At 40.0% G+C, this 20,389-nt stretch overlaps 1 protein-coding gene across 3 annotated transcripts in view; it reads left to right on the top strand.

Moving 5' to 3' along the window:
- Large1 (LARGE xylosyl- and glucuronyltransferase 1) overlaps positions 1-20,389 on the top strand; it is a 535,843-nt gene that overhangs the window by 282,575 nt on the left and 232,879 nt on the right. For all 3 annotated transcript variants that reach the window (XM_059264258.1, XM_059264259.1, XM_059264260.1), the window contains exon 5: positions 507-630. In XM_059264258.1, the coding sequence (XP_059120241.1) occupies positions 507-630 (124 nt within the window). The remainder of the gene's footprint in view (positions 1-506; positions 631-20,389) is intronic.

The following is a 20,389-nucleotide window of genomic DNA, read 5'->3' as shown; positions in this document are numbered from 1 at the left end:
CTCACTGAAGCTCCAGATGACTCCAGCATGAAAACATAGCTTTGTTTTGGAAAAGAACAAGTAGAAAACACATCTTATCTTTGAGTTAATGGAGAAGTATATTGCCAGCTGCCCACACCAGTTTGATATGGCCCGCTGTCATTGTGTTTCTGCATTAATGCTGGTATGTCAAATTGGCAGATATAAAGATTGATGCAATTGTTAAATATGCCCCACTTTAGATTCTTAGAATCCAGGTTTTTTTCATAACAGATGTTGAGAATTGGGTCTTGCCTTCTATGGTGCTTAGTTGTCAAGGCTCTGAAATGTGGAGGTTGAAGGAATTGTCCTCTTTCCCTTGTAGTTCTAATATCTTCACCAAGAAGCACTGTGGAGCTATATGCTTGATTTACTTGAACAGTGGCTTGTGACACTGTCGCATATTAATCAGTTGGGAAAGTGGTGAATTTGCAAGTAGACTCAAGGCCTTTAATGCTTTTTTTGGCATCCTCCTTTCCCCTCCACAGGCGGAACCCTTTGCACTTCCACCTCATCGCTGATTCTATTGCGGAGCAGATCCTGGCTACACTCTTCCAGACCTGGATGGTACCTGCTGTGCGTGTGGACTTCTATAATGCTGATGAGCTCAAGGTATGGAAAGGAAGAAGGGAGGAAGGGAGAAGAGTTTCCCTCATGTGCTGCATTGGAAACCTTGGTTGGGTATCATTAATTTAACTGTAGCAAGAACAGGAACCTCACCTCCTAGTAGGAAATGTTCAGTTTATAACTGTGCTTATCTGAATTTGTCATTAAGCCACATATTAGCAAAACTGGTCATCTAATACAAAATCTACTTTGGTCTGGACAGTTCTAGCCACCAAGGAAATCGGTAGAAGCTGAAGTTCACTGACCGCGGTATATATCTGAACAAGGTCTGTGGTTGAATGGTAGATAATCACTCTATTGTTCACTGAGGTGAATGTTGACCTCAGAATCTGACAGACCTTGCCTTAACTCTAAGCACAGTTAACTACTGGTCACAAGACACAAATCAATAAGCAGCCCATATTAGCATGTTTTTCAGGTACAGAAAGGTTATAATCCCAACTATTGGGGTAAGTAGGTGTTTCTGATGAAAGATGATGATACCCCAAGAAAAATACACTGAATAAATACTGCGTTAGGAAGATTTCGACCAATAAAATTCATGTGGTCATCTGATTCCTTTGCTTGAGTGATGCCACCTTGTTTGCATGATGATTGAGATTGTGGTCTAATTAAAGACCACTGATGAGGGCTCCCAACTCTGCTTCTTATCTATCTCTTGTATCCCTAACACTTAGCTATAAATATTAGAGGACACCTAATATGTGGCTTCTTCAATGTTGCAGCCCTTTGCTTATTCTGTGCCCTCTATCAAACTTACTCTTCCTAATATCTTGTCACCATCTCACCCATCCTTTTTATAGTCAATAGCATTACTTTCCTTTCTCCTTTCCAAGAATGAGCAAGAAACTTGCTATCCACTTGGCTCTTACCACTATGTCTAATCTGTAGTTCTTAGTCCCCACGCAGCCAAAGGTAGCTATGAATGCATCATGACACAAAATATAAACTTACATGAAACATGATAAGTTGTGTGTGTGCGCGTATTTGTGTTTGCATTTATTTTTATTTTCTTATTTTTTGTAAAACACTTCCATAAATCTTGAGCAAGGAATGTGTAAATGACAGTATTGTGTCACAATGTTAAAATGCTGAGCCTGCCATTGGAGTCTAGCAGCACCTCTTTATTGAAGTAAGAAGATGAGAGCACATGCCTTCTTTTTCTGTTTTTCTGATGCATAGTAGATGGTGCATGGTAGATGTCTCACATACTCGGAGGTCTAGTGTACTGCTATTGTTAGAGGAACTAGTAGCTTTGGAGGAAAACTCTGGCTTTCTGTTTCTAACCACCTTGGGAAGGACCAGACACATAGGCATGGGGTTGATTCTGGCAAATAGATTCTTCTAAGAGCCACAAAGCCATTATAATTTCATTTCAGAGGAGGAACATTTTAAATAGATTGATCATGTTGATGCAGGCTAGAGTTTCTGATTTTCACATATTTCAGGCTCCGAGGTTGATCGAGACGTTCAGTATTTTGCATTTGGTGGATTGTTCTAATTTGTGTGCCATTCCAATCTATTCTGAGCTAAAATTGATTAACACTTTTAAAAAGGTAAAAACAAAATTTAGCAAATTGCTGTACTAATTAAGGTGAAAAGCAAGTCACTCTGTTTCCCAGGGTCTTAGTGCATACACCATGCGTAAATGAAAAGAGGGAAGAGGAGCAGAGCTGGCAAGAGGGCTGCCTCTGCCTCCACACTTATTGCTCACTCCACTTCCTCCCTCCCTTGTCCCAATCAATAAGCCACTTATGGCTTGTTTAGAAACACAGACTGAGTCAGGTAGGGTGGCACGGGGCTGTGATCCCAGAAATGAGGAAAATGGGGCGGGAGGATAATTATTTCTAAGCCAATCTGAATGATATAAAAGAAAAAAAAAAACTCAGTGAGGGCAGTTCCTAAATTTTAATTTCAAATATTTGTTATAATGCCAGCCACTAAAGGAGGATATAGTATCTGTAACATGTCAGGTTCTCATAAATACTTGCTGCTTTCAGACACAGTGGCTGGAACCTATAGTCCCAGCACTAGGGAGACTGAAGTGGGAGGACTGATAGAAACTTGGAATTAGAGAAAACATAGTAAGACCCTGTTTTTTGTTTGTTTGTTTGTTTTGTTTTGATTTGATTTTTAATGTTTTGAAAGTTGAAGAATCCCACTTTTTTTGAATCCTAAGATCATGTAGTACCTAAGTTGTGGATCCTATTGATCACATGGCCTGGGATGTGATCCGTAATGTTGATTAATGATTAGGATGTTGAAGGGACAGGGTGCCCCCTGGAGTCCAGGGCTTTCCCGAGTCCCTGAACCTCAGATGACAGGAGACGAATAGAGAGGGTCTATGGTTCTACTCACGGAGATCCAGATAGACCAGTTGTCTATTATTTTACATACTGGTTTAATTCTGGTTACATTTTTGTCAATTTGACACAAGTTAGGGTTCTTTGGGAAGGAGAACCTCAGTTGGGAAAAATTCCCCTGTCAGATTGGTCTGTTGGACATATTCTTGATTAAGAGTTGATGTGGGAGGGCCCAGCACACTGGGATGGTACCCCCTCTAGATGGTCTGTCCTGGGTTGTATAAGTACGTAGACTGAGCAAGACATGGAAAGCAAACCAGGAAGCAGTGTTCCTCCATGGCCTCTGTTTTAGTTTCTGCCTTGAGTTTCTTTCATGACTCCCTTCAATGGTGGATTATGATCAGGATATTTAAGCTAAATAAACTCTTTTCTTCCCAAGTTGCCTTTGGTCTTGGTCTTTATCACAGCCATAGAAAACAAGCTAGGACAATTATTAACTGAGTTAAATCTTTTATTATTTAAAACATGTAATAATTTGACAAATTCCACCTGGCACATTAAAATGGGTACTATCTTCTAGAATCGTTTCCTCCATAGAAGATTCCTGACATCTCTACTTTTTTTTTACCTGTTACCATCCCACTCCTATGTCTCACGATTCCTATTCCCACAACTTTGCAGGATAATGAATATGGATACATTATATAGAACATGATGTTTTCATGTCAACAGTGGTCACACAGGAAAACATTTATATTTGATCATCTCTGCCAACTTGCATCTGCCCCTTGCCTGGCTCATGGCACTCTCATCTGCATAGCTGCTCATTATTGGTTTGTCCTTCCTCTCCCTATGTGTTACCCCATATCCTAGCTGAGTCCTATCTCCCTAGCCAATATCCCCAACCAAGCTTCCTTTCTTGCCTTCTCTTCTGCTCACATTTCCTCTCCCAGGTCTGTTCTTGCACAATAGCAAGGATCAGTTTTCTGAAAATGCAAGCCCATGCTTGGTATCCCTGTTTTCTGTTGAAAATCATCTGTGGCCCACTATTGCTCATAAGAGCAAGACCACAGCTCTGCAAACATTTTTTTTTTTTTTTTTTTTTTTTTTGGCTATTAAAACTGTTTCTGGTTTCCCTTTCCTTGTTACTAAGTCATTACCTATTCTTTTGCTGAGGCTGTGCTATTGGGGGAAATTCCCTACTTCATCATCACCTTGGAGACCCTTTGTTTTGTGGATTGCATGTGTTTTTTCAGGGAACTCACCGCAGGTCATAAAACTCCACGGCATCCTGTGATACGTTGCTTGTGATGGTTTGAGAATGGCTTTCGTAGACTCGTATGTTTGAATACTTAGTCAACAGCTGGTAGAACTGTTTGGGAAGGACTAGGCTGTGTGTCCTTTTTGGAGGAGATATGTCATTGGCAAATGCTTTGAAATTTCAAATGTCCACAGCATTCCCATTAGCCCCTATACCTGGTAGTTTTTTCTTAAGATGTGAGCTCTCAGCTACTGCTCCAATATCATGCCTGCCTGTCTGTTACCCTGCTCCCTGCCATGATCTTATGGACTGTTAACACTCTGAAACTATAAGCCTCAAATGAACTCTTGGCCATGGTGTCTTATCACAGTATTAGAAAGGCAGCTAAGACCCATAGTATCTGTTTGTTCCCTGGATTTTGTCCCTGTTGTGTGCCTAATTGGGTACCTGATTAAGAAAATGCTTGCTAAGTAACTCATACACAGTACATTCAGAGCTGTTTTGTTCATTTTGTTTTCAGTTCTGAGGATTTAACTTGGGGCCTCCCAAATGCTAGGCATGCACCATACTACTGGGCTATATTCTCTCCCCTTTTTTTTTACATTTTGCTTTCAGTGAGTATCTCACTAAGCTTCCCAGGCTAGTCTGGAACCTCTGATAATCCTGCCTCAGCCTCCCAAGAGCTCGGATTATGGGCCTGGGTTACCATGTACAGCTCTAGCACTGGGTTATTAAGAACAACAAGGCAAGATTTATCTTTGATCACAAAAGAGGGTCACCACATTTCTGAGTATGATTTGGAGTCTGTGGGCAGCCAGATGTCTGCCTGGCTGTGACTTTACAATAGTGGTTCTGTGTGTACCAGTACATATTCTAATAGCAGCCCTGGGACAGATAAGTAAGCTTTTTTTTTTTTCTATCTTTTCTTTTGACTGTTCCACTTTTCTTTTTCAGACAGTATTTCATTATGTAGTTAGCATTGGCCTTGAACTCACCATGTAGCCCATGCTAGCTTCAAACTCACTGTGAAACCAAGATGAGCATTTTTCCATGACAGATGTGAGGAACAGAGCACATTCATGTGTCACACTTTAGATGATATCTGGGAAGGAGGAATAACAGGAAGGAAGCAGATATGAGCCGTGTTCTGTAGTTGTGTTCAACAAGTATGTCAGATGGCACATCTGCAGACACACAAGACAGCTACCTCCTCTGATATGGCTGGCTCCAAGAAATTACTTCGTAAAGCTCTTGGAAATGGCACTTCTCAGAAATGCTCCTGTGGGCCCCTTATTTTTTCTGTTAGTGCTGAAGATGGAGTATGAGGGAATAGGAAATTTATGAGGGATGGGTACATGATTAAAAATGAACTGTAGGAAACCCACCATTGACTCATTTACTTCTCTCCATAATGACCATTAGTGTGGATTTGCAAATAGGAGTTTCAGCCTGCTCATCTCTGAGGCCTGTAGAATGCTCCTCGGTCTTCTTGTACTTGCATGGCCCATTTATTTCCAGACTCTAGATCCCTATATCAATAGGCTACCAGAACTGTACTTTCTTTGCTGTGAGCACTGCTCAAAGCTTGGGGCTCTGAGCCTCCAGAGAATGGGGGGATTTATTTTGGTATAGAGCTTTGTAGATGGCTGCACACTGTCACTCACTTCTCATGACAACCCTCTGGGCTTGAGAGTGAAGTTTGATTACCTCCATCTTACAGATAATTCATAAACCTGAAATCCAGCACTGAAGAGTATTTGCCTAAGATCAGGCAGCTAAGAAATGCCAAAGCTGATATTTAACTTTTCCCTTTTGAAATGAGATGATGTGAAACAGGAAGTTGTATAATTCAGTAGGCATAGATGGAGTTTAGATCTGAAGGGAAGGGCAGCAGCCACTAGAAAAAGAGGATGCCCTTGGTCAATGCACTTGGGGTTCCTGGGCCCATGGGCTGCATCTAAGGTCTCTTCACTTTAGAATTTATATGTTGTTTCTAGTGTTCTCCCTGCTTCTTCTCTGGATTCCCACAATTCCATGGGCTCAGTTCTAGAATCCCCATTACATGGATAAATAACTCCAAATCTTAGTTGAAGACTCTGGAGCCGTGTAATCATGGCTCAAAACCTAAAACTGTCTTAACTCGACTGTGTCCAATCCTTCTGTGTTCTTTTAATTTCTTGTATAGGCTAAGATATAAGTCTACTTAGACAAGGGTCCCCTAAGTTCTTGAAACTGTTCCTTTTCTGTCTCTAAAGAACAAATTAATTAAGCATGAAGCCTCCATTTAAAGACCAACTGAGAACAGACCTTCCTGCTAGGAATAAAAGTGACCCACCCAACTGATGCTCCTGAGGTTTGTGATGGCCTAGTTGCTCTCATCTAAGGACCTTGTTCAAAACTAAATGATCATACCTGTAGGTAGTTTGCTTTAAATCAGCAAAACAGTTCTTGCCAACTTTTACACAAGGCTCTGTGTGTCTGCTAGCCTTTTATCTTGCCCAATCTGGCACACAAAGTCACCCTCATGCCACCACTGAGATATCGATGATGCCGAGCTCATAAAGGGAAGCAGCTGGGGCATTGGCTGTTTCATGATTCACCTGTTTGGTGGGGAGTCCTAATTTATCTCCTTTTCTCTTAGCCCTGATGTCTGCTTATTACCTATATTACAAAGGTAATTCCAGACAGTGGTTACAGAAAATGTTGATGGTTGACTCTGCAAATTGGTACCCCACTCATCTCTAACTGCCTTTGTGCTGCTTTCTGTGGAAAGAGAGGAGGTTCTCTTTTGATAGCTGTAATCTCTCAGCCCCCTGTGAGCCTTCAGGAAGAACACTTTTATTGTTCCTTTCCATGGAACCATTAAGTGAACTTCTGCCTACCCTGACCATTTCCTAGGAAGATAAACTTCCTGAATACTGAATTTTCAACTGTAGTGAAATGAAGCAGACATGGATTCTATGTGTTGAATGAGGCCTGATATTCATAGCTTTTATAACAAATAAGGCCTTAGACAGGCAAGCAAGGTATCCAAGGTTCCCTCAATGATTCTTTCTAACATAGACCTTTCCCCTCAAATTGTATATAACATAGAGGTTTCATACTGGCAGTGGTTGTGTGTCTGTTAATGTGATTAGATGCTGGCAGTGGTTGTGTGTCTGTTAATGTGATTAGATATCCCTGAGTGCCTGGGCAGTTCTCTCTCCTTTTCGGAGACTCTGATCTTCTGTGAGATGCCCAACAGAGGAACCAGAGGGAAAATACAGCTTGTGATTTCCTGACACATGCTAAAATAACCAGAGCAACACACAGCACTTAACTCTTTACCTTTATTGATAATGACTCAGTGCATTTAAATGGTATCTTATATTGGGAAGCACAGTGCTTGATACACAGTGGGCACTTATCTTCTGCTCACATGGCTGTCTGTCACATGCAGATAGGCCCTCATTAGGACAGTTCAGCTTACATTATTTCACCTTTACAACCATGCAAAAGCATTGTGCATGGAGTAAAGTGTACTTGAGATTTAGAATTTGGGTCTTTCACTGGCTAATGGCATGTAGCATGTTCCTCTTGTAATGCTGGACAGCAACAGAGAGCTGCAATGTTCACTTAGCCCTGTTATACCAGAGGAAACAGCCACAACTCTATGCTAGGTTGTATTGCTTGGCTGTAATTTCTGGATTCAGTTTATTAAATGATTTTCTGATTTAGAGTATTTTTGACTTAACATAATCAAGACTGAATTTCATCAGAAGTCAAGAAACACCAGTATTTGAAGATAGTTATTGTTTCATCATCACTTTTACTACCAGGATGACCTTTCTCTGGGACTCTGCAGCTATATTGAGCCTGCTTAATGAATGAGTCTTGTCTCTTTCTGAGACTCATGGGATCTTCATTAGGAAAGAACATGGCAGTCCTCTGTTATAACCTCATATTTTCAAATATTTCATTTTTGATTAGTTCATCTTTGTTTGAATGCTTCTACAGATTTGAGATCATTTCCTCTCAAAGACTCTTTTTCATATTTAGAAATTCTCACCGAGATGTTTGCCTTGGACTTACCTTTCTGATTGTGTCCGTTTGATCAAATACTACTGAAGACCAAGTGGAAGACTATATTTGGTTCATCTGTAAGCACACTCACTTTCTCCATTAGACTAAAAAAAAAAAACCTGTGAGCAAGGGCTATAGCTCAGCTCTGTGTCCAATTCTTAGAGTGAAATATGGCCCAAAGCATCCCCTTACAAGTTCTGTTACTGTGGTTATGCAGAGTTGAGCCAACCACTTACTTTCTCAAAGACTTGGCATATCTACCAAATCCTCTCTTCTCCCTTATCATTTTATGTCTTGAAGTAAAACCCAAAGGACAGTATACAGAGATGTCATACAACTAAAATATGTCTTTGAGCTGTGTTTTCATAAATGGTTTCTGCCATCCATTTTCTCTGCTTTTTCTACTGTTTGTAGATCTCCATGTCATGCATGTTACAATTTTTCCTGAGCTATATGTGCTATTTCCCATCTGGACGAATCACTGGTTTGAGCTCAGAGACTTACCAAATTCATTTAAATCTATCCAATGTCTGAAACAAACCTTGGTTCTATCTTGAACTCTGTCTTGTTCTCATTCTGACTGTTTGTGATGATCCTGATCATAGCTGAGGCACTTGAATGAAATGCTTCTATGTTCCTGATTTCCCCCATGTCCTCTCAAGAACTCCATATTCTATACAGGAAAGGTGCTTCCTTCATCTTATTAGTAAAGCATTGACCAAAAGCATTACCAGGCCACTGCAAAGCAGACACAGAGAAGACCTGAGCTCCTGTAGACCTTAGGGCAGAACCACTCTTCTGTGCCACATACACCACCTGCCGACATCTTGAATAAGAACCAACGTCATGGATTTGAGTGTGATTGGTATAGTTGATTTTGAAGTTTAAGCAATATTATTTAAAAAAAAAAAAAAAGACAAAAGCAGGATGGGAAGGAAGAACACTTTTACCAACACAATTTGATGGGCAAAAGACTGGATTGGATTTGGGGAGTGGATTTTCTGCTTTGGAACTGTGGATGAATGTGTTGCTTGTTTGAACGATTGACTATTTGGGGCATATTAAGCTGAGATGGGGCTGCTGGCATAATATGAAGAAAAGTCTGTTAAAATTAAAGACTTGTGGTACTTCAAATGAAGGCATCACATGCTCCATGATGAAATTCAGGACCTTTGTCTGTATTGACGAAATATTTGAACTAAGGGATCTCAATGCTCACCACTCAATGTACATTTCAGTAGCAGGGATTAAAGAAAATTCTTCCTTTAAAATAGTAATTTCCATTTATATGAGTTGATAGCATGCAGCATGATATGTTTAACAAATATAATCTTACTTTACTTCCACAGTATATCTTAAGGTGGGCATGCTGTGTTCACCATTTCCAGTTTAGGAAATGGATGCTTTCAAGGCGCCTTTTTCCAACCACTCTGCTCATGAATTGTAGAACCAAAAAGTCTGACTCTGGCAAAACTGTTTGTTAGGAATGAAGTAGGGCATGATTTCTAGAATTTTATATTTTCTTTAGATACATTTTACAAAGCAAAATGAATCTGGGCATAGTGTCACATACCTGTAATTGCCGCTCTCAGGAGACAGAAACAGGAGAATTATGGATTTAAGACTAGCCTAGGATGACCAATTGAACAATTTTGAGAGTGTGGAAGAGGAATATGTATGGAGAGAATGTAATTATGCTTATAAGACAAATGTGATGAATTTTAATAATATATTCAATTTAATTAGTTTTTGTATTTGATTTGTTTTGTTGAGACAGGGTCTCACTATGTAACCTTGGCTGGCTTTGAACTCAGAGAGCTGCCTACCTCTGCTTCCCAAATGCTGAGATTAAAGACACGCATCAGCGTGCCAGACCCTTAGTTTACTTTTATATGCTTAAAAGTACTGTTTGTGTGACTCATTTTAATTAAATTTGCTTTTAACTGATACTTTATTGAACAAAAAGTATACAAATCAATGAGCTAGCATGTGACTTATATCCACTGTATAAACAAGTTAAACATACTCTTATCTATGATGAAAACTTAAAAAATAAAATATCTTCAGAGCTTTAAGCAAATTTACAAGAGTCCAGGAATAGAACCCATGTATCCTCATGTTTAGATTACATTCAAATATGTCATGCTTTGTGACCATCCAGAACAAACAAGCTATCATAGCTTATTTCCCAGCTACCTAATGTCATTAAAATAGGTATTCAAGAATGAAAACATCTTGAAGATGGCTTAGGTTGCTGTGGGATGTATGGCAAATGTGTTGCTAATTAATCAATAAAACACTGATTGGCCGTTGGCTAGGCAGGAAGTATAGGCGGGGCAAGGAGGAGAATAAAGCTGGGAAGTGGAAGGCTGAGTCAGAGAGACACTGCCAGCCGCCACGATGAGAAACAGCTTGTGAAGATGCTGGTAAGCCACGAGCCATGTGGCAAGGTATAGATTAAAGGAAATGGATTAATTTAAGCTATAAGAACAGTTAGCAAGAAGCCTGCCACGGCCATACAGTTTGAAAGCAACATAAGTCTCTGTGTTTACTTGGTTGGGTCTGAGAGGCTGTGGGACTGGCAGGTGAAAGAGATATATCCTGACTGTGGGCCAGGCAAGAAAACTCAAGCTACATTAGGTTGTAAAGATACTTGCTGTCAAGACTGAGAACCCAAGTTTAATCCCTGGACCTACATGGTGGAAGGAGAGAAACAACTCTAGGAAATTGTCCTCTGGCTTCTACTTGCTCACCATGGCATGTTTAAACCAGTGTTAATAAGTACATGCATACCACACATACACACACGCAAACACACATATACATACAATATTTAAATATAAATAGATGTAAAAAGTTATTTAAAAAAAAGAATGAAAGGCCTTGTTTTCAAGAAGCAGGCAATATGTACTGAGAAAGGGTATGTATAGAATGATCTGAAGATAGGTGCCTTAAATCAACTGCAAGGCTGAGTCTAAATGTTAGAAAATTGGTTTGAAAATATGTATAAAAAACCATCTGATCCGAAACATTAAACACTAGGGGAAATATGGATTGTGTTTAAAAGCTCCAAAATTTTTATGTTTTGAGGGGGTAACTCAACTTTCTGCAAAGCTCCAGTGTAATGAGTGATGAAGTGAAGATAATTAGAAATAAGTTACTAAGGATTATTGTTATAAATAAAAAAAATCTACCTAACGACAATAGGAAGTGAAGTAGCAACTGAAAAAAACTGATACCATTAGATATACATGTGACAAATCATAGCTAAATCTTGTACCTGTCTTTGTACCTTTGCTTTTCTGCCAAGCAGAACACTTCTGGATAAAGCCTGTACTCAAAGAAGCATAGGTGGGGATAGTTTCCACCACCAATATGGCTATAGCAAAGAACTAAAACCAAAGAGAGTTTTAAAAAATATGATCAAGGTCAACAGCTACCAATCTCCATAGCCACCATGCAGAAGAAGAATGGATTTTCAAATGTTCATGACAAATTTATGTGACTGATGAGTTCCAGGACACAGAAAAACCTCCTTTAATTCCAGACCAACAATGCTGCTAGCGCCCCTGACCTGACTCCAGTGTAGGAAAATGACCCGCCAGAAACTTAATTTTGAGTGATAAATTTAGAATACTTGAAAGTTGGGAAAAGGAACATCATCTTCTTAAATTTTTATTTAATTCTGAAGGAAATAAAAATAAAAATGTTGGCTATGTTGCAATTAGTAAAAGGACATTGAACACACCCGTTTCCAGAATTCGCCCAGATCTACCACTGAAGATGTGTTAATAACCTTTCATGCTCATTATTCAGAAAAAAGATGGTGATGAATGAAAATTGCTTTCCATTCAGTAATTGAAACATGAGCAATCGTGTGGCCCAAGGAAAGCAGAAAGGAAATAGAGTCAACAGCAAAAGTCTGTGAAGTGAAAAAAAATAAAGGCATGAAAAGTAAAAGAATTAATTTTAAAAGCCAGTGCAGTGCAAAGGAATATGGCCAACCTTGGTTAAGTTGAATAATAGTGGAGAAAGTACTAATAAAGAAAAACAAATTTTAAGATGGAGGATGGCTATCAACCAATCTACATCTATATCTATATATATCTATATCTATATATATATATCAGTGATAACTTAATAACTGACATTTATTAGTCATTCATCATGCATCTCATGCAACACTAAGTACTTAGTGTGGGCTAACTTATTTCATCCTGATAGTGACTCTTGACTGTTAGTGTTCTATTTTTCAAATGTGAAAGTTGGGCACAGAGTTAGACATAAAATGCTGGAAAGGCTGAGCAAGGTGCCTTGATACAGGGGGAGGCGCTTGGACTTGCTTCAACTGAATGTACCAGGCTTTGCTGACTCCATATGGGAGGCCTTATCTTTTCAAAGGAAGGAATTGGGGGTGGGCTGAGCGGGGAGCAGGAGAAGGGAAGTGGGGTCTGTGGTTGGCATGTAAAATGAATAATTTCATAATAAAGGAAAAATAAATGCTAGAAAGGGACTTTGGTCCTCCCTGTAAAGTCTGTGCTGATTTGTGAAAATGAAGTTGTATTTGCCTAAAAGAATGTTTGCATTATCTGTCCTCAGGAAGGAAGCTGTTTTTTGTTTGTTTGTTTGTTTTTGCAGTGGACAGTATTCAACAGAGAGCTGCACTGCTGGTCACAGTGTAGAGAATAAGCAGCTGTTGAGTTCTCAGCCTTAACCTCAGTGTGACACCTGTATCACACTGTCTCCATCGATGGCTCAGTGAACACTGCAGAAGTGTCAGAGTTTGGAAAAGACGACTGCAAAAGTGTCTTCTGGACATGACATGGTCATTGTATATGAAGTCACACAGCAGTGATTACCTGAACAAGACCTGAATACCATCTAGCCAGTCAACATTCCAGTTAGGGACACGGGAGGGGATCACAAGGGCCCACTCCTCTCTGAGAGCTGTTGTTAGTTAATGGCTGCTGGAGAAAGGAGAGTCAATTTTTGTCAAGGGTGCATGATAAACTTTATTTCTAGGTCATCTGTGTGCAGAGGTAGAGTTTGGGGCCCTAGCTATACATTGTATTCTTTCTGCCACTTGGCAAGACAAAATCCTGGGCCATATCCTTCCTCCCCTATGTAAAACATGGTGTCCAGAGTAATATTTGATCTCCACAACTATTTAAAATCAAGACTTACAGCTTACACTGTAGTGTGTGTTATGGATGTGGAGGTAGGGAGAGTGGAGCCTGTGTGTGCATATACAGAGTCCAGAGAAAGATGTCAGGTGTCCTCTGTCACTCACTGCCTTAGCCCCTCAAAATAGAGTTTCACACTGTACCCAAAGCTTGTTTTTTGTTTGTTTGTTTGTTTGTTTTTTGTTTATTTTGTTTTGATTTTTTTTTTCAAAATTGTGTTATAGATGTGCATAGCATGCCCAGCTTTTTAGGTGAGTACTAGAGATCTAAACTCAGGTCCTCGTGTTTGGAAGCAAGTTCTCTTAACTGCTAAGCCATCTTCTCTGCCCTTGGACTTGCTTTGAATTTTTGTAATTCTGCTCTTGTCCAGACTGGTGTTTTCATAACATGTACATACATATACATTTAAGTTTCTTACTGACAACTTGCAAGATTTCCTGAAGTGAGAGATGCATGCTTAGCAACAGATCAGTGTAGATAAAATTGCCCTCCTATTAAAAAAATTGGACTTTAATTTTATAGGGTTTAGAACTGAGTCCAAAAGCTGTTTCCCCAATCTATACAGCATGTGTCAGGGAAGAGGAACGAGCTAAATTGTATGGTCTTTGCTCAGTTCTGTCCAGAATTCTAGTTTTTTTTTTTTTTGAATTCTAGTTTTATTACTGATCAACTTGTAACAAAATGACAACTGTAGACCTTGGGGTACTGCCAAGTCATGGGTCCTTCTAGTTCCTGTGAGGTGGTCGGCTCTAGGATTCCAGTAAAGGGATTGGTTCTAAAGGCATGCCTTGGTGGATAAACCAAGAAAAAAATGAATTTTCTTCATGTTCTATAGACTTACTGTTTTGTTTTAAATGGTTCCCTAAGAGAAGATTCTAAAATACCTTGGGTAGAAGCTCCCTCTGTAAATGGCTCACACCCTTGGCAAGAGATATCCAACAGGTGTTGATTGTCTAACAGCTGCCCTGACAGGGTATGACCATGATAAGCAGAAGACAAATATGTGATATGAAGAGAGCGATCAGATCTCACTCCCTGACTTAGAATTCTAGTACAAGCTGGTGGGTACACTGGTAGAAAAATGGGGGAAATTGAGACAGAACAAATTTTCATAGGAAGGCAAGAGTTACGTTTGCTGTCTAGATTTCCACTTGCTGGTGTTTAGAAGTATAAGTGTGACTAGCATACTGCCCAATGCAAGGGGATATGCTCACCTCTTATGTATTTTGTTACCCCTAAAATAATGGTGTATACAGGATCAACAGAGACACAGTGCCTCATAGGAACAGATAAAGGAGACTTGGATGGGGGTAGTCAATAAAGTGCTTGCCTTGAGAACCTGACTTTGATTACCTGAATGCATAATGCATGTAATAAACTGAGCACAGTGTCACACACTTAAAATCCAGCACTAGGGAGGCAGAAATAAGAGGATCCCTGTTGCAACCATACATTCATACATATGCATGTGTGTATACATGCATGCATGTACAGGTGCGTGTGCAAACACACACACACACACACACACACACACACACACTTACACATAAACACAAAAGAATAGGTATGTTGTTGGGGGCTTTTTTTCTTTTGGGGGCCCACCACCCAGCTCCCAAATAAATCACATATGAAGACTTATTCTTAATTATAAATGCCCTGCCTTAACATGGCTTGTTTCTTGCCAGCTTTCCTTTACTTAAATTACCCTATCTACCTTTTGTCTCTGGGCTTTTCCTGTAAATCTTACTCTTGCTCCATGGCTTGCTGTGTAGCTGGGTGGCTAGCCCCTGGAGTCCTCCTTCTCTCTCATTCCTAGACTTATCTTCTCCCAGATTTCTCCTATATATTGTCTTTGCCTGCCAGCCCCACCTATCCTTTCTCATGCCCTGCTATTGGCCATTCAGTTCTTTAGTAGACCATCAGGTGTTTTAGACAGGCACAGTAACACAGCTTCACAGAGTTAAACAAATGCAACATAAACAAAACTAACACACCTTAAAATAATATTCTACAGCATAGGTGAGTTTACTGTGGTGCATTGTGGAGCTGGATTCCAGGAGAAAAAATCCACCCTCTACTTCTCATGCAGAGCAAATGTCTATGTGCTCTTGACCTAGGATGGTTAACATCTGGTACTCAGATGCCTCACAGCCAGTACTTAGGTGTCAGTGTTGAGAGAGCTGCTCAATCTCTGGAGCTCAAATTCCTTGTTTTAATGTGCAGTAGAGTTTACCTGCTGACACCTACTGAGCTCTAGTGGAAAGGTGCACCCTGTCTTGCTGAGAAAGAGCCAACAAAGGCATAGCTCACTGACTCCAGGCAAGGGAGGCCTTTCCTGAACCAGTTGGTGGACAGTCATGCTCTTCTAATCCTTAAATCCCTTTTTGAGGGGCAGAAAATCAGCTTGTTTGGCTTGTTTCGGTGATGTGGACTGGACTCTTGCTTCCTCTCCTCTTCAAAGTCTTTCCTTACCTCTGAAAATTCAAAATTTCCACTGGGTGCAAACAGAAAACACTTGATTCTCCTGCCAGTATCAGTATCAAATGAAGATTCTGTGTGTGTGTGTGTGTGTGTGTGTGTGTGTGTGTGTGTGTGTGTGTCTATGTTTTCAATATTCCTTTGAATGAAGTTCCTCTACCTTAACACTTGATAATTTGGGCCTGGCAGTTATTTGTAGTGAAAAATGTTCATTCTGAGGCTACTGAGCACCCATCCCTGTTCTCTCCCCATAGCTCCCTGTAACACACACTCACTCACTCACACACACACACACACACACTCAAATTTTGACAACTGAGAACATTTTCAAGCTTTGCCAAACAGTCCTTAGTGACCTCCACATTAGAATCTTAAAACATTAGGGTGACCCTATCGCCCACCAAATGCTACCTACTATGGCTTCAGAGCAAATGGAATGACAATCTCAAAACATTGAACCCAGAGAACGGAAAGCAGATTATGTCCTTTTTCAAACCCAGTTACATGAAACACCGTGTTGCTTGCATTGGGTACATCCCCAATGTACTCTATAGTGATTTCTATTCATGCTCCTTAGCCCAGCTGGCTGCCCCAGGGCCAGGTTCCCTCTGTTTTCTAATTGAAGTTTGGGGAGCAAGCCAGGTGTTCCCAAAGACAGCTTTGGATAGGAAACTTGGGAAACACTCCAAGCTTTTCAGCCCTTATTCCATGTCACCAGCTTGATTCTGGAAGAAGGCATGCCCAGGCGTCAAAATGTACTTTTCTGCTGAAGAACAAAAAGCAGTGCCTCAAAGCCAGTTCATTCTATTTTTCCCCATTTCCTCCCAAAGCTTTCATGGGCAGTAGTATCAGAAAATTTCTCCAACTTACAACAATGATTTTCTGGAAGTTCAGAAGGGTTTTCACTCTCTCACTTACTAGCTATATAATTTGGCCCTAGGGTGTTTTAAATACACATTGTATTTAACATGTGAACACCTTACTTGCCCTTTTCTCATAATTATTTCAAGAAGAATTTGCACAACTAGATTATGACACATATGCATTATGACTAATATTATTACTATTACCTTTTTTTAGGATCATTTTTCAAAGATGGACATCTTTAGAATATGATCTGTTAAATATCCTTTTGTATGCAGTACTCCCTTGGCTAAAAACTCATTTGAGATATTTTCATTGGATTTAACCACTCAGCCAGGCTGAATTCAAGAACCCCAGTAGGTTTTAGATCTGTTCACTACTGGCTAAATAATATGTTTGAAGAGAAAATAGCAAGCAATGATCAACATCTTATTCTCAGTCATAATAGCCCTGCTGAAACTCCACTTTCTCACCCCCTATTATTATTAATACAGTGTTATTACTTAATGTACATTGTGTTCCAGAGGGTGCTCATTGCCTTTACATTACATATACATAATACATAAGCCCTACCCTTTAAAACCAGTCATTATAACCAAGGACAGGAAATCATAGTAGCTAACACTTGTGGTAAAGGACTCACATTTTGTGCTTGCTCACTGTGATCAGGCCCTTTATTCCACTTGTCACCTAATGAAATATCGCTTCTTGACCCAGAATTAAGTAGCAGTGACAGTGTGTGTGTGTGTGTGTGTGTGTGTGTGTGTGTGTGTGTGTGTGTGTGTTTGTGTATGTTGAGTGCGCTGATTCCAGGAGGCATCTGTTCAGTATTTACATATGTAGCATCCTATTTGTAGGTCTCAGGGAAGAAGCTGGTGCCTTTGTGTATCTCAGATGTAGGACCTAAGAGCCACTGCTCCAGAAATGTGTTTTCAAACTCTGAGGTCAGGGCTCATTTCATTGTTCCATGTGCTTCCACATAAAGATTGCTTTGAATATTCCCAGGGAATTAAAAAGTACAAGCTATATAACAACTTGGGAATAGGTATGGGGAAAATAAAACAATAACAAAACCCAACCATCCAAAGTTTACAAAGCTACATCATTAATTTGGTCTTGTTTTTCCCAAGTTTGAAGTCAGGGCTGATTTGTCAATCTATTTCCCCAGTTGTGACCTTCAGGCTTGGTTGAATAGACGAATCCCTTGGTAAGTGTTGATAACCCAAACCAGCACCCCTAAGGGTGGTTCTGGGAGCTACCTCTGTTTTCTTTGCCTGCTGAACCATACCAAGTTGTAATACTAGGCACTACCTCTAGATGCCCAAATTCAGTGTTTTCCTTTGGCTCATGTGGTTCCAGGGCAGAGTTGGCTGGTGCTGGGTTTGGGCCCCAACTAGTCTTCAACCATATATGTAGAAGAATCCCCAAACTCCAGTCCATGTGTGCTGGAGGCCAGCATTGACACTGTTTAAATGCTTATACTGGGTAAGTCTAAGCAGCAAAGGTCAACATGGCATACTGGCTAGGTAGTGATTAGCAGACTTTAGAGCCCTTTATAATTTGGATCTGGTTGCATTCTTGATGTTTTGGTTATCATGGTTTCCTTAATAGAATTTCAACAGCTGCTTTATAATCCTATAGTTTGGAGACATGACTGTATTTAGAAAACAAGTGACTCTTTTGTTGTTATTGTTTTGTTTCTCAAGACAGGGTTTCTCTGTGTAGTTTTGGTGCCTGTCCTGGATCTCTCTCTGTAGACGAGGCTGGCCTTGAACTCACAGAGATCTCCCTGGCTCTGCCTCCTGAGTGCTGGGATTAAAGGCATGTGCCACTGCTGCCCGACACAAGTGACTCTTTATTAGTAGTATTTGATGTTACCTTGAGGGAGTGCTTATTTATGCTAAAATACGAGCTCTGTTGATATTTATATTTTCTAGTTTGACTTCTCATCCCCAATCTGTTGCTCCATCCCAAGAATTGTTGTTAATAACTTATTTATTGCTTTTACTTCTCAGTGCTCATTTGAGCATCTTATTTGAATCAGTTTCCACAAGTATTAAGAGCTTCACATTGAAGCACATATGTCTTTTCAAACCCAGCTCCAATAATTCTTTATAATTCTGTGATTTCTTTGGCATATGCTTCAGGATTATTGTGTAGAGGAGCAAATAATATTTGTAAATTGCTTCACAATAGTGTCTCTCACATAGCAAACATTCTACAAATGTGACCTTATTGTTCACATAAATACAGTAATGTCCTCTTCTTGTTAGTTGATCTCCTGAGACTTAGGAACACTCCACTTTTGCCATTCTTTCCTTGTTATACAAAATTGAGCAGCAATGAATGTTTAGATAGATAATCACTTAAAGAATTAAGTGAGCTCTTTTTACATTTTCATTTTTTATTTGTCTGTCAGTGTCAGTGTGGGCAGGTGCACCCTTGCCATGGTACAGATGTGGAGGTCAGAGGAAAAACGGGGAATTGAATTGGTTCTCTCCTTCTTATTATGTGAGTCTAGAGGAATGAATTTAGGGCTTCAGCCTTGGCAGCAAGTACCTTAATCATGAGGCCATCTCATGGCCCATAGAATCAGGTCATTAGGAATTTGATTTAATTAAATTTTTTTATTTTATCAGTCAAATCCTCAAATTGAAGTGAAGTGAAGGAACAATGGAATTATTTTGTTCTGTGTACCATGTCTATTCTCCTTTTTTTTTTTTTCTTTTTTGTGCTAGGGAGGGGATCGAGAACCTTGTGTGTTCTAGCCAAGTGCTCCAACCCTGGGGTACGCTCCAGCTCTGTTCTATTATTGTGATATCGAAGGATGATGTTTTTTTTCCCTTCTGCATTCTCATGGATGGTAAATTCTCCACCTAGACAGCTAGCTATCCTCAATACCTGGTTTCCTTGACAACCATCATACAAATGGTAAGGGCCTGTAATGGAGGGTGAATGTCAATATAACCACAGTCTAAGTAGCCTGGAACAAGGCTTCAATATCACAATTAAAATGTGTGAAATTATAATAAGTCTTTTGGTTAATGTTCATTGGATGTCTTGCATTAGTAGAGTGAAGATATCCTCTTTTCATTCACGGCCAGTGAATGAGGTCATTTTGGCAGTTAGCCAGAAGAGATTCAGACTGTCAATCTTTTTACAACATGAGAGAGTTTTGTTTTCCATGTCTTGTGAAAGAAAACAATTTTAAACCAACCATAAATTAACCAAGTGGCACTTAGGGTTCTTCTCCCGTAATCCTCCCGTGTGTCTAGAGTTAACCTACCTGGCTGCCCTTTAGATGGAGTCCTTTGGAAGTGAGTTGAGGGACAACAAAACAAGCAGAGTTGGGCTGAGAATAAGAGACAGACTCACCAGATGAAGCGCAGGACAGAGAAAGGCATGTTCTTGTGAAACTTCCTTGTGATTAAATACAAAATGGCAAGCAGTACTGTGTCATCCTGTGCTATGACTTTGGTGTGTTTACATCCCCTCACCTCCCTGTCTGAGGCTAAGTTGGTGTGGTGTCATCTAACAGAGATCAGTTCTCAGCTTCTTTTTGAAATGATTTCATCTCTGACAAGGAGTTTGTT

The sequence above is a fragment of the Peromyscus eremicus genome, chromosome 5 (genome assembly GCF_949786415.1).
Source record: "Peromyscus eremicus chromosome 5, PerEre_H2_v1, whole genome shotgun sequence".
In the NCBI taxonomy this organism is placed as follows: Eukaryota; Metazoa; Chordata; class Mammalia; order Rodentia; family Cricetidae; genus Peromyscus; species Peromyscus eremicus.
Note: the sequence above shows the minus strand (reverse complement) of the source record. Positions and strands in the feature narration are given on the sequence as shown.